Source organism: Aegilops tauschii, chromosome 3, assembly GCF_002575655.3.
Source record: "Aegilops tauschii subsp. strangulata cultivar AL8/78 chromosome 3, Aet v6.0, whole genome shotgun sequence".
Taxonomy (NCBI): Eukaryota; Viridiplantae; Streptophyta; class Magnoliopsida; order Poales; family Poaceae; genus Aegilops; species Aegilops tauschii.
In genome coordinates, this window is record NC_053037.3 from 625,735,317 (window position 1) to 625,748,624 (window position 13,308).

General features: G+C 43.7%; 3 protein-coding genes across 6 annotated transcripts; 2 read left to right on the forward strand and 1 right to left on the reverse strand.

Annotated features, from left to right (window-relative positions):
- The first annotated feature begins 831 nt into the window (after positions 1-831).
- On the forward strand, positions 832-1,740 carry LOC109771265 (protein H2A.5). Its single transcript, XM_020329960.3, has 2 exons — positions 832-1,091; positions 1,194-1,740. Exons 1-2 carry the CDS (start codon positions 918-920, stop codon positions 1,566-1,568), a joined length of 549 nt encoding a protein of 182 aa, XP_020185549.1. The 5' UTR covers positions 832-917; the 3' UTR covers positions 1,569-1,740.
- A 130-nt stretch (positions 1,741-1,870) lies between these two features.
- LOC109771267 (glycine-rich RNA-binding protein 2, mitochondrial) lies at positions 1,871-6,042 on the forward strand. 4 transcript variants are annotated; one of them, XR_005752987.3, is made up of 7 exons: positions 1,871-2,076; positions 2,619-2,687; positions 2,761-2,867; positions 3,034-3,109; positions 4,305-4,445; positions 5,823-5,891; positions 5,986-6,025. XR_005752987.3 is itself a non-coding variant. In XM_020329961.2 (5 exons), exons 1-4 carry the CDS (start codon positions 1,971-1,973, stop codon positions 3,079-3,081), a joined length of 330 nt encoding a protein of 109 aa, XP_020185550.1. In that variant the 5' UTR covers positions 1,871-1,970; the 3' UTR covers positions 3,082-3,109; positions 3,333-3,666. The 4 variants fall into 4 exon arrangements, 1 of the variants encoding a protein (XP_020185550.1); XR_005752988.3 differs by having other exon boundaries at positions 4,309-4,445; XR_002234763.4 differs by lacking the exon at positions 4,305-4,445 and having other exon boundaries at positions 5,986-6,042.
- A 2,873-nt stretch (positions 6,043-8,915) lies between these two features.
- Positions 8,916-10,138, reverse strand: LOC109771288 (protein H2A.5-like). Its single transcript, XM_020329978.4, has 2 exons — positions 9,935-10,138; positions 8,916-9,839 (listed from the first exon to the last, which is right to left on the reverse strand). Exons 1-2 carry the CDS (start codon positions 10,109-10,111, stop codon positions 9,651-9,653), a joined length of 366 nt encoding a protein of 121 aa, XP_020185567.2. The 5' UTR covers positions 10,112-10,138; the 3' UTR covers positions 8,916-9,650.
- Positions 10,139-13,308: the final 3,170 nt, after the last annotated feature.

Consider the following 13,308-nt stretch of genomic DNA (forward strand, 5'->3'; position numbering starts at 1 on the left):
CACAACTAAACTCGCCGACCAGAGAAGCTACCCAACCAACAACTAAACGGCCAAACATCTCCAAATCTAACACCGAGGACGCCGTGAGCAAAACAATACAACGCCTTCACGAAGGAGAACGACACCGGAACGTCGTCGTCGTCCGGTCCGGAAAACCGGACCTAGGGTTTCCCTTGATGCTCGAAGAGGGGCACGAATAATGGCCATAGCAGTGCCTCCAGGAAGGGGGCACGGGTGTCGCCGCTGCTAGCATAAAGATGCAGAGATTTCGCCCTCGCCAAATTCCGAGCAATCCCAAGTCGTCGGAGCACAGACCGGAGACGAGGCAGCTGGTCATAGGCCGGAGCAACGACTGCAGGAAGGGGAGGCACGCCCGCCGCCGCCGGATGTGCGAGCTCCGGAGGAGGACGAGGTTGTGTAATGGGCATATCCCAACCCCTATTTGAACCACGCGTAACGATGAACCTACCGCGATGCGATGTAATCATGTGATATAAATTCCACTCAATATACCAGCAACAAAATGGGATATGATAATTACCAAAAATAACATAACCGAAAACCCCTCCGCCTGAAAAGAGCGCGCATTCCCGCTGCCCCCAAATTTTCGAACTCATTTCCCGCACGAAAGGAAAGAAACGGAGGGAAAAATCGGTGCGCTCTGATTGGCCGATCGGGCCCTCCCACGGATCGCGCCCCTCGAACCGATCCTGACCGCCCGCCCTGCCAGATCCGACGGCGGGGAGGACACGTCACGCGGATCGCGGCCCCTCCCTCGGAGCCCCCCGCCCCCCTATAAAACCGGCGCCTTCGCCGCCGGCAGACGCCAGCAAATTCGAAGCATTCCCATCCACCGCCGCCGCCGCAGCCGCCCGCCGCATTCCGAGGGGTTCGAGTTCGCCGGAGAGGGAGGAGAGATGGCCAGGAAGGGCGGAGAGAGGAAGAAGGCGGTGACCCGGTCCACCAAGGCCGGCCTCCAGTTCCCCGTCGGCCGCATCGGGCGCTTCCTCAAGAAGGGCCGCTACGCGCAGCGCGTCGGCTCCGGCGCCCCCGTCTACCTCGCCGCCGTCCTCGAGTACCTCGCCGCCGAGGTAACCAACCAACCGATCTCGTCCTCCGTTCCTGCTCTGTTCTTTCTCCCCTTCGACGGAGGGCTGACAGATCTTGTCTCCGTTCTTTGGATGGATTCGCAGGTGCTGGAGCTCGCCGGCAACGCCGCCAAGGACAACAAGAAGACCCGCATCGTGCCGCGCCACCTGCTCCTCGCCATCCGCAACGACCAGGAGCTCGGCAAGCTGCTCGCCGGCGTCACCATCGCGCACGGCGGCGTGCTCCCCAACATCAACCCCGTGCTGCTCCCCAAGAAGGCCCTCGAGAAGGCCGAGAAGGAGTCCCAGTCGCCCAAGTCGCCCAAGAGGAAGGCCCCCGCTCCCGCCCCCGCCGCCAAGAAGACCCCCAAGAAGAAGGCCGCCGACAAGAAGACCGCCGCCGCCGACAAGAAGACCGCCGCCGCTGACAAGAAGAAGGCCGCCGCCGACGCCGAGGAGGAGGCCGCCGCCGACGAGTAGAAAGGGCCAAGTTGCGTCGCGTAGTTCTGCATCTGAGATGGGAGAGAAAGAGAGAGATCATGTGATCCTGTATGTAATGCCTGGTCTTGAGTCCGAACTGGTAGTAGTCTGTAGCGTCGATTGATCTTGAATCACTGCTGAAATGAAGCTGGAAACTTGATCGTTTAGCCAATTCCAATCTTCTCCGTGTCAATCTCTCGAATTTTTGCTGGTTCTTGCTTTGATCCCCTTGTTCGTCTGCACATTTGTTCGCACAATTTCACTTCTTGTGGGCGATTTGGCAATAACTAGGTTCTGTGGGGTGCGGTTTGTGAAATTTCTTGGGGTCAACCGATCTGCGGGGAAGGGGGATCTGGGGAACGAAGGATTTGGGGATTATTTCTAGGGTTCGTAGCATAGGCGATGCTCAATTGGGGAAGAAAGGCTGCGCTCCATGCTAGGGTTCCGGCGGGCAAGCTGCTAGATCGGAGCGCCCGTTTCTCGTCAGGCTCCAAGCTGTTCGTCGGGGGTAAGATTCGTACATCCCGTTCTCGTATTCTCCTGGTATTCGGTTTGGGAATTTGTTTGGTGCTTGGGCCCCAATTTGCTAACAAACTTAGGAAGATCATGCTAGTTCCTCAATCATCCTGCTTGTTGGTGAATTTGGTGCAAACGCTCTGCCTAATCTGAACAAACTGCAAGTGCTAGGAGAAATCTGTTTGAACATTGCACAATATGCAAAAATGCTGCTGACTTATGGTTCAGGATGCCTGGGGTTCAGTTTCTGGTCAATCTGATTGATGCCTGAACCTGAATCTCTTCTCCGTTGGAGACCTGCCAAATTTATCCAGGTCATGCTAGTTTCTCAACCATCCTGCTTGCTGATTTTGCTAGCACAATGTATCTATTTCGCCCAGTGAAATTCCGTGCAAACAGCGAGTTCAATCTTAAATAAATGTAAATGTTAGGAAGTATCTGTGTGAACATTGAACAAATGCAAGAAGTGTGCTTGACGTATGAATGGTTCAGGATGTTTTGATGCCCTACTGTTTCTTCCACCGAGTTTTTCAGGCCTGTCCCATGACACCAATGAAGTTGCTCTCAAGGATGCGTTCTCTCAGCATGGCGATGTTATCCAAGGTACAAATTTATCTGTTCTGAATCTTTTTGCTGATTAGGGGATTGTCCTTGGACTGATCAATGCGCCTGACAGTCAAAGTGATATGCCATCCCGTGACCGGGCAATCAAAAGGATACGGTTTCGTCAAGTTCTCCTCGGAAAAAGACGCAGCTGCGGCATTGGAGAAGATGAGCGATGAGGTAAGAATTGTGCTTCATGGATTCTGTGGTATAGCAGAAGAAGCCAAGTTCCTGCAAGATAATATGCAGTGCTCAGTGCAGTTCTTTTCCTTGTGCCAATATGCAGTGCTCAGTGCAGTTCTTTTACTTATGCTGACACATTTTTCCCACATGATGATTGTTGCAGGTGCTTGATGGGAAGAACATACGGGTGCATTTTGCAAACAGTGGATGACCTGCTACTGCTGCTATAGATGAGCAAGGTACTTATCCGGTCTTTGTTTGTTGTGTTCAGAATCTGTAATGTTAGATGTCGCCCTGGACATGTACCTTTGTATGATCACCAGTACATATTTCAAGCTCTTTAGCTTGACATTGCCTGTATCATTCTGATTTTTGATAACTGAAAACCAGAGGAACACCTGACTGGTTAGCTAATTCTCTTCGACTAAGACAGAAAGTTAATTCATTGTTTTCTAATTTTAGGTCCACATTAGCGCTGGTTTGGGAAACAATTTATGCTCTCATCTTAATACTTGTATATGGCAAGTCCGATGGAAACCAGCTATCCATCCAGAAGTGTATTACGTATGTTGTGGCAAGCATGGCATGTTATTTCCATCCAGAATGCCAATGGGTCTGTAAACTAGAGCTTATTTTTGGGAGTTTTATTTAAAGGGCAGCTGTAAAATTTGAGCTTAATTTGGGAAATTTACTGACATGAGAGTTGCATTTCTTCAAACGCACATGATTCAGTACGGAACATCTCATATTTAGCTCAATGAGCAAAGCATATAGCACAAGGGAGCTGTTAAAGGAATTCCTTATTTATCTGGCCTACTTATTTCAAGGCTTAAGAATTTATATGAGCCGTAGCTCAACTAGTGTAGGCATAATGCAGAACTTGTTCACATCGTCAAGCAAGTGACACGCCACATAATTTCATTCATCAAGCAGCATCCGACCTTCCTAGGCCCTTTATTTTGGCAGGGAGTCAGCCACCTCCTTATTCCCATTCATTCATGTTTCCCCCCACTAAAGGGAAAAATCACTGAACCTAAGGTAGACTCTCCAGCGCACATGTGAACTGGTCAGAACTCTGAATTAATTACTGGTTACCAGAGCTAGATTTACCAGGCATCTGTTTTAATTCGAACACCCGAAGGACGGATTCCATGTTTCATTTGGCATGGAACACACAACTATGAGGAACAATATCGTACATTGGGTATATGGCATTAATAGGTAAATGAGGAAATAACTGAGAGCAATATGCTTCTGGGCTCTGGCAGATACGAGATGAAATTCGTTTCTAACAGGCTATGGTGTTGTGTAACTGCACTGTTGTACTAGAGCTATATATTTGGATCAAACAATCACTCATATAAAATTCCTCAAAAAACTTATATTACATTTTTTTTTGTTATCTCAAAAAGTATATCACTGTCATTGAACAAGACAGGATGTGCAGAGTGAGCCCCTAGCTGTGAGGATATGACAACCGACGATATGTATCTGGAATGGAAAGCACAGTTCAAAATGGAAAGGCATTTCGTGTGGAGCTTTTGAGGGAAGCGCACATCTGAACCTTCATTCGAGGTTGCCTGCTCACTCTGGAATTTATGCTTTTCCTACTGCTAGCTGTCTCATGTAAATGCATCAGAAAGAAATGCCGTGCTGCTAGCTAGCCATGTTCAAATCGAGATTGTTTCAAGGCTAACCTTGCACCACCTACATATATGTGCTGATTTAGTACAACTTTGTGCTAAATCAGCGACAATTAATATGGATCGGAAGGAGTATCCTTTTTCTTCATCTTTGGCTCTCTCACAGTCGCGGAGGATATTGGCTGCTTGGTGAAACCGTCTTCACAAAATGGCCATGCGATAAGTAGCTTTGATTTTACCCCAAGTAGTTATTTAGTTAATAAACCTAGTGCAGCATGATTCGTCTTGTACATGCTCCACTTCTCATCTAGAATGGCATGCTGATCTAAACACAGCCAGCCAGCTTTGAGAAAACTGTTTTGAAGATGATCTGTCACATCTTTCTGAACTTTGGTGAAATTCTTAAACTAATTAGAATTTAGAAGTATCATTTACATGTCTTTAGCCTGAAACCATTATATTTATATATAACTGTCCATGCCGCCGAGGAGTAGATAGGGCCCCGTCGTGTAGCGATCCTGTATGTATGTATCTTTGGAGTCCAAACTGGTAGTAATCTGTAGTTTCGATTGATCTTGAATCATTGCTGAATTGAAGCTGAAAAACTTGATGGAATAGCCAATTCGAATCTCCATTGTGTGTATCTTTCGTTTGGATGTCTTGTTATGTTGATCCTTTTGCTTGTTCTTGATCTTGATGCCCATGCGAACAATCTTCTCTTGCTGCAATGTTTCAGTTTTTTTTTTAAATGAATGTTTCAGGCAGTTTCACTTGATTAGCCATTCTTGAGGGGCAATCTTGGAATTGCTTGATTTAGCAGGGTGCAAATCGTGAAAATTTTGTGTAGCGAGTGATCTGATTTGGGGGAAGGGGATCAGAGAGGTCTACCAATTTGGGGAATACCTCTAGGGTCGTAGCATAGGAGATGCTCAATTGGGCAAGCAAGGCTGAGCTACATGCTAGGGTTCCTCTGGGCAAGCTGCTGGATCGGGGCGCCACTTTCTCCTCAGGCTCAAAGTTGTTCGTCGGGGGTATGATTTGTACATTTCATTCTCCTCTGGTGTTCAGTTCCTAGTCAATTCGTTTGGTGCTTGGACCCCAATCTCTCCTATGTTGAGATCTGATGCCAATTTGAGAATCTGCTTAGGAAGAGGGGATTCATGCTTGGGACAACCCTGTTAGTTAACACTGAGCACATCCTGCGTATTTGCGAAAGATAAAGGACACTGAGCTATCCGAGAAATGTGCTGACTTATGAATGGTTGATGATATTCTGATGCCCTGCTGTTTCTTCCACTGAGTTTTTCAGGTCTGTCCTACAATTCGAATGAAGTTGCTCTCAAGGACGCCTTCTCTCAGCATGGCGATGTTATCCAAGGTACAAATTTATCTGTTCTGAATCTTTATGCGGTTGTATCTGTGATTTGTGTGGACTAGGGGATTGTCCTCTGATTGGCCAATGTGCCTTACAGTGAAAGTAATATGCCATCCTGTCACGGGGAGATCCAAAGGATACGTCTTGGTCAAGTTCTCTTCATAAACTGAAGCAGCCGCGGCGTTGGAGAAGATGAGTGACGAGGTAAAAATAAAATGTGCTCCGTTGATCTGTTGGTACAGCAGAAAAAGCCATGTTCTCGCAGGATGATATGCAGCGTTTGGTGTGGCTCTTTTCCTTACGCTAACACATTTTGGCCACATGATGATTGTTTCAGGTGCTGATGGAAAGAAAATACGGGTGAATTATGCAAACAGCGGACAATCTGCTGCTGTTTCTGCTGCTGCTGCTGCTGCAGATGAGTAAGGTGCCTATCCGGAATCTGTAATTGTTTCACTGTAAGGCACATGTACTCTGTATATTTACATAATCACCAGTATATATTTTAAGTTCAGTCTTATGACCAACTTCAAATAGACCGTCCGTCGATTTGTTTAGCTTTACATTGCCTGTAGCATTGTGATTTTTGATAACTTAAATCACAGAAGAACGCCTGACAGCTAATTCTCTTATACTAAGACACGAAATTCATTTGTCGACCTTATTTTTTATTTGAGGTCAACATTAGCCATGGTCTAGGAAACAATTTATGCCCTGATCTTAAAAACTTGAATATGACATCAAGTCTCAGGAAAAGTGTTGGGTTACAAAATCAATTTTATTGCATGTTACAGTGTTGGGTTTACATGGGAAATGAAGTGTTTGTCGTGCCCAGAATCTGTAATGTAGATGGAGCCCTGGACATGCATGCACTCTGTACATTTGAATGATCATCACTACTTATTTTATTTTCGTTCCTATACCAGCGTTACCAGCAGACTAATCCTCTGATCGTTTAACTTGGCATTGGCTGTAGCATTCTGTCTATTGCTAACTGAAAAGAACAGAGCAACACCTAATCGGTGGTGAATTCTCTTTCACTAAGACACATAATTAATTCGATTCCTTTTGTTTTAGATCAACATTAACGCTGGTTTCGGAAACAATTCATGCTCCTGATCTTAAAACCTGAGAACTTGCTTTCGCTTCTGTTATAATGCAGAAATATCATCCAGAAGTGTACAGTGTTGCAGCAAAGCTTGGCATATCGTAACTATCGGGTGTGGGAAGGAGTTTGTAAATTGGAGCTATTTTTCGTGTGTGGCAATTTTACTTGTAAATTTGAGCTTAGTATGGGAAATTTGACCAACACGAGAGTTGCATTTCTTCATACACAAATGATTCAGCATGAAGCATCTCATATTTAGATCAATGAGCCAAACATATAACACAAGGGAGCTGGAAAAGGAGTTCCTTATTTATCTGCCCTACTTCTTTCAAAGCTTTAGGAATTTATATGAGCTGTAACTCAACGAGTGTAGGTGTAACACAGGACTAGTTCACACACTCAAGCAAATGACAGTCATTCATCAAGCTGCATCCGAATTTTCTAGGCCCTTCACAATGTAAGTAGCACAAGGATTCCTGTACAATAATGATGCCATATTTGCACCACTACATATTACTTAGAATCCTTGAGAACCAAAAGTATCATGGAATGCTGACGCTGAGTGCCCTCATTAGCGGCACTTTTACTTTTGGCAGGCTGTCACCTCCTTATGCTGATTCTTTTCTGATTTCCTCCATTCAAGATTTTTTTCCTCACTAAACCTGAGATCGTACCACTCTCCACAACACATGCTAATTGGTCAGAATTCCGAATTAATTACTGCTTGCAAAGAGCTAGACTTAAAAGGCAGTATCTATTTAAATTCTTATACTATAGTTATTTTTCCTCCAAATGTCTGAATCCATATCCGAATTCAGAAGTCATTCAGCCAGAAAAGATGTACTCCCTCCGTCCCATAATATAAGAGCGTTTTTGACACTAGGCAATGAAAGCTGTAAAATACAAAATACTCAGATATGGGCAATGAAAGCTGTAGCCCCTCATAATTTATTAAGTGGAATAAAGACGTTGACAATAGGATACAATGCTTCACTAAACTGAGCTATTCACTGAAATGCATGTATCTTATGTTATACACCTCTTCCTGCTCAAAATAACATAGCCGCAGAACCTTTTCTTCATTCTGAACAAACCGCAACTACACCTGAGTGGCTGAGTTGGAAGCTAACGCGATCCACATCATAGGCATGCGACCTTTATCCGAGGGATCTGTAGTTGCCCCCAAAGGTTAGAATAACTTTGCCTTGCCTTTTGCTGTTTGGTTTTGGGTTTTTGCTGGGTTTGTGCTTCGCTCTGTCTTGGATGCGTGTTTGAGGAAAAAAGGGGACCCTCTCGTCGGTATATGGCATTAATTGATAAATGGGGAAATAACTGGAATGAATATACGAGATGACATTCATTTTTCTAGCAGGTCACGGTGAACATTCTAAACATTAAACTTGAACATTCTAATCCAGTCCCTAATATCAGCAGGGATGGCATAAAAAAAGCACATGTTTCTTATTTTTTCCAGATGTTCCAAGCCGCAAGAATTGTCCTGTTTTCGGGTGCGTCTAGGTCCTATATCACTAGTTCAAATCAGTAGTTAAGGAGTACCTCTTGCAAATGCCACTTCCATATCCTCTGATGACAATGTACGCCAGTTTTGGAGGAATTTTCTTCCCACCCACGCAGGAGGGCTGGATGGTTTGTTTATGTTTTTTCTGATCCGTTTTTTCTAATAAATATCTTGTTAACTGGGCGTCCAAATTACAATCCGTTCTCACCATTGCATTTCTCGCATTGATATCTTCAAAACTAGATCACATGTTGATAAGTTTTAGCAAACTTTTTTGACCGAAAATCATGCTCCCAATGTGAATTAACATGTGCTTCAAACTGTACTAACTCGGGAAGCATGCATGTACCTTATATCATCAGTGCAGACTGCAATAATCTTGTCATCCACTTCACTGCAGAACTTTGTCTTCATTCTGAACAAACTGCAACAACACCTTAGTGGCTGAATAGGAAGCGAAGATGATCCATCATAGGCACGAGATCTTTATCCCAGGGACACATTATTGGGCTCCATTTGGCATAAACATTATTTTTAAAAAGGGAACAATCTGCAGTTGCCCCCCCAAAAGTTTTTAGCTAGGTTAGAATAGCTTTGCCTTGCTTTTTGCCCTGACTGGGTCTGTGCTTTGCCTTGTCTTGGATGTGTGTTTGTGAAAAGAAAGAGGGAACCATCTGTCGGTATATGGCATTAATTGATAGCGGGGGGAATAACTGGAATGAATATGCTTACGGAATCTGGCATATACGTGATTACATTCATTTTGTAGTGGGCTATGGTGCTGTATAATTGCACTTTAAGCGAAAATTTGATATGGGTCGCACTGTAAGTATTAATTGTACTAGATGTTATATGAGAAGGAGATATTTCTGCATTATGATCCAGTAGAAGACTGTCATTACACAACACAAGATGCGGAGAATTAATCCGTAGCTATGAGGATAGATAAGGGACAACCGGGTCTGCCTGCGGATGCGCATTATGGGAAAAAAGGAAAGCAAAGTTTATGTTTGGAAAAAAATGGAAAACATCATTACTTCTTTTCTTGGTATGAGAATCCAAGCTAAGCAAAAATTCATAAGGTAAACAGATGGCAGAGATATATTATTCTTGGATTCTGTTTGAAGTTGATATGCTAGTGCATGTTGGCCTTCTTGGAGAACAACACAGAGTGGATGTTGGGCAACACACCACCGTGGGCGATGGTGATGCCGTCAAGCAGCTTGGAGAGCTCCTCGTCGTTGCGAGTGGCGAGAAGCAGGTGGCGCGACATGATGCAGGTCTTCTTGTTGTCCTTGGCCACCTTGCCCGCCAACTCTAGCATCTGTGGTTTAAAGAGAACACCGAGACGAGGTCAGTTACCACTACGTTGAGCATGAAAAGAACATGAATGTACAAGATTGGTCGTTGGTTGGTTACCTTGACGGCAAGGTATTCGAGGAAGGCGGCGAGGTAGACGAGGGCGCCCGGGCCGACGCGGTCCGTGTAGCGGCCCTTCTTGAGATAGCGCCCGATGCGGTCGACGAGAATCTGGAGTCCAGCCTTTGTGCACCAGGTCACCGCCTTCTTCCTCTCGCCGCTCTTCCTCCCGGCCATCTCCCCTCCTTCTCCGGCGAAGTTGAATCTCTCTAAATGTGGGTGGCGGCGCTGATGGATGTGAACGCGAGGGTACCACTGTTATAGCGAGGGAGGGGGGGGGGGTGCTTCGCAGTAAGGGGCACGATTCGCATGACGTGTGGTCGCCACCATTGGATTTAGGAGGGCGGGCGGCAGGGATCGAGTCGGAGGGGCATGATCCATGGGAGGGAGTGTGATCCGTGTGACCAGCGTTCTCCATCATTGGATCTGGAAGGTGCAAGCGGCTAGGATCGGCTCGGCTGGTGCGATCCGTGTCAGCAACGGTCTTTGCCGTTGGATCTGGAAGATTCAAGTGGTTACGATTAGTTTAGGTGCGTGATCTGCGGGAGGACCGGATGGACCAATCAGGATTTGAGAATCTTCTGTGCTCGCTTTGTTTCGTTTTTCCCTTTAATGTGGGAACTGAATTTGGAAATTTGGGGGGGGGGGGAGGGGAGGTTAGACTCTTTTTCCTACCGAAGATTTTTTTTTGTTTTGTTATTTTTGGCAATCCCTTTTTGTTTTGGTATGATTGACTGGAAAAGACCCAAGAATTTCTCACACCAATCGAGAAATTCAAGCATGTCATGAAGCACTCAACAAGAAAAGGCATCCCATGAAGAAGTTCAAGAAGGACAAGGTCCCAAAATACATAAGCATCTAGGGGTGACTACAAGGAGGTCAATAAGAGCGATTTTATTTCCATGCGCATTGTCAATCCATGTACCGAAGAAAGTAACGAAAAAGCAGATCATCACTTTTGGAATAGGATGCAACAGAAAGTTTATCATGAGGTGATGGAAGCACACCAGACTAAAATTTATAACCAATTGTGTCAACCCCCGCAAAAGCATAACTATGCTTCTCAAGTGAACTAAGTTTTGCTTCCCTTGCAATGAAGCGTAAATGTGGTTTCCTCGTAGAGTGAGGCACACATGTGCCCCATCCGAAAGCACAACACACGCACGCTCCACAAGAAGCTCACATGTGCTCCAGACAACACACCCGAGCTTTGACGGAAGAAAATTGAAAGAAATTGGAAAACAAAAGATCCCGAAAAATTGGAAACCAAGAAAAACCTAAAAACCAGCACCAATGCGAGATACAAAAAAATGTTCCCACATTTTTAAAAAATATGATCATCATGCTTTAAGAAATTATTTTTACAATGTCAAAATAATGTTCATGTAATTTAGAAATGTTTCGTACAATTCAAAAAAAGAGTCTGTGACACTAAAAACAGTGTTCAAGCACTTTTCAAATGTTTGCACATTTACTAAAATGTTAGTGGAAAAATGTTAAATGTGTTACAAGAAAAGTTTACAGTGCATATAAAAACATGTACAATGTAAATTTGGCAAATGTTCAAAGATGTATTCAGAAAAATGTTCACCATCTATTAAAAAATGTTCATCCTTTATTTAAAAATATTAAACCTATACAAATAAAATATAGACCGTATTTTTCTTAAAAAATCTGACTATAAAAAAGAGAAAATAACAAATAGAAAATAAATTAAAAATCAAAAATAGAAAACAATGAAAAACGAAAGAAAACTAAAAGTAAGAACAGAAAAAAGAAAAAAAAGGATGAAAAACTATAGAGAAAATTCAACCGCGTGGAAGGTTCTAAGACCAATTCGCAGCGTTCCATCGACGGGCATGGCTATGTGCCGCCTTTTGCGAGTCCCACCGAAGCTCACCTACAGGGAGCATGTGTTCGGCCTGCTCAGTAACAGCGCGCTATTTGATGTCATGTTTTTTTGTTTTTTCTTCCGTTTATTATTCACATTTTTATACCTCCTTTTGCTTTTCTAATTTCTTTGTATTTCATAATATTTTACACACACACACACACAGACACAGACACACACACACACACACACACACACACACACACACACACAGATATATATATAGAAAAATACTTTGCATAGAATTTAAAAAATTGTTAATCATGCATTCCATTTTTTAAACGTGTATAGAAAAATGCTAATCATGTGTATGAGTTATTTGTGAAATTAATAAAATACCAAACGTTTAAAGAAAATCTACATGCATTAAAATATTTCGCATAATTCTAAAAAATGTAAGTTACATTTATAGAAAATGCTCACAGGTTTCAAAAATGTGTTTGCGACATTTTCATAAAAATGTATACATAATGTTAAAAAATGTTTAGTACCATTAAAAAATGTACATGAAATTTGTCTTCATTCTGAACAAACTACTACAACACGTGAGTGGCTAAGTCGGAAGTGAACATGATCCATCATAGGCATGAGACCTTTATCCGAGGGACACATTATTGGGCTCCATTTGGCATAAACATTATTTTAAAAAGGGAGCCATCTGCAGTTGCCCCCTAAAAGTTTTTAGCTAGGTTAGAATAGCTTTGCCTTGGATTTTGCCCTGTTTTCACTGGGTCTGTGCTTTTGCCTTCTCTTGGATGTGTGTTTGTGAAAAGAAAGAGGGAACCATCTGTCGGTATATGGCATTAATTGATAGCAGTGGGAATAACTGGAATGAATATGCTTATGGCAGCTGGCAGATACGTGATTACATTCATTTTTTAGTGGGCTATGGTGCTGTATAACTGCACTGTAAGCGAAAATTTGATATGGGTCGTACTTTAAGTATTAATTATGCTAGATGTTATATGGAAAGGAGATATTTCTGCATTATGAGCAGCGTTCTCCACCGTTGGATCAAGAAGGTGTAAGCGGCTAGGATCGGCTCGGCTGGTCCGATCCGTGTCACCAGCGGTCTTTGCCGTTGGATCGAAGTTTCAAGTGACTACGATTAGCTCGGGGGTGTGATCGTGGGAGGATCGGATGGACGAACCAGGATTTGAGAATCTTGTGTCCTCACTTCGTTTAATTTTTTCCTTTAATGTGGGAACCGAAGTCAAAAATTGGGGGGGGGGGGGGGGGAGGTTAGACTCTTTTTCACACCGGAGATATATTTTTTGTTATTTTTGGCAATCCCTTTTTGTTTTTGGTATGATTGACTGAAAAAATCCAAGCATTTCCCACACCAATGAAGAAATTCAAGCATGTCATGAAGCACTCAACAAGAAAAGGCATCCGGTAAAGAAGATCAAGAAGAACAATGTCGCAAAATACATAAGCATCTAGGGGTGACTACAAGGAGGTCAATAAGAATGATTTTGTTTCC

Bases quoted from the DNA above. Each gene is read 5' to 3' on its own strand.
- LOC109771265 (XM_020329960.3), top strand. From the start codon at position 918: ATGGCCAGGAAGGGCGGAGAGAGGAAGAAGGCGGTGACCCGGTCCACC. The intron at 1,092-1,193 runs GTAACCAACCAA...ATGGATTCGCAG, and splicing joins TCGAGTACCTCGCCGCCGAG to GTGCTGGAGCTCGCCGGCAA.
- LOC109771267 (XM_020329961.2), top strand. From the start codon at position 1,971: ATGCTCAATTGGGGAAGAAAGGCTGCGCTCCATGCTAGGGTTCCGGCG. The intron at 2,688-2,760 runs GTACAAATTTAT...TGCGCCTGACAG, and splicing joins GCATGGCGATGTTATCCAAG to TCAAAGTGATATGCCATCCC. The intron at 2,868-3,033 runs GTAAGAATTGTG...TGATTGTTGCAG, and splicing joins TGGAGAAGATGAGCGATGAG to GTGCTTGATGGGAAGAACAT.
- LOC109771288 (XM_020329978.4), bottom strand. From the start codon at position 10,111: ATGGCCGGGAGGAAGAGCGGCGAGAGGAAGAAGGCGGTGACCTGGTGC. The intron at 9,840-9,934 runs GTAACCAACCAA...TTTAAACCACAG, and splicing joins TCGAATACCTTGCCGTCAAG to ATGCTAGAGTTGGCGGGCAA.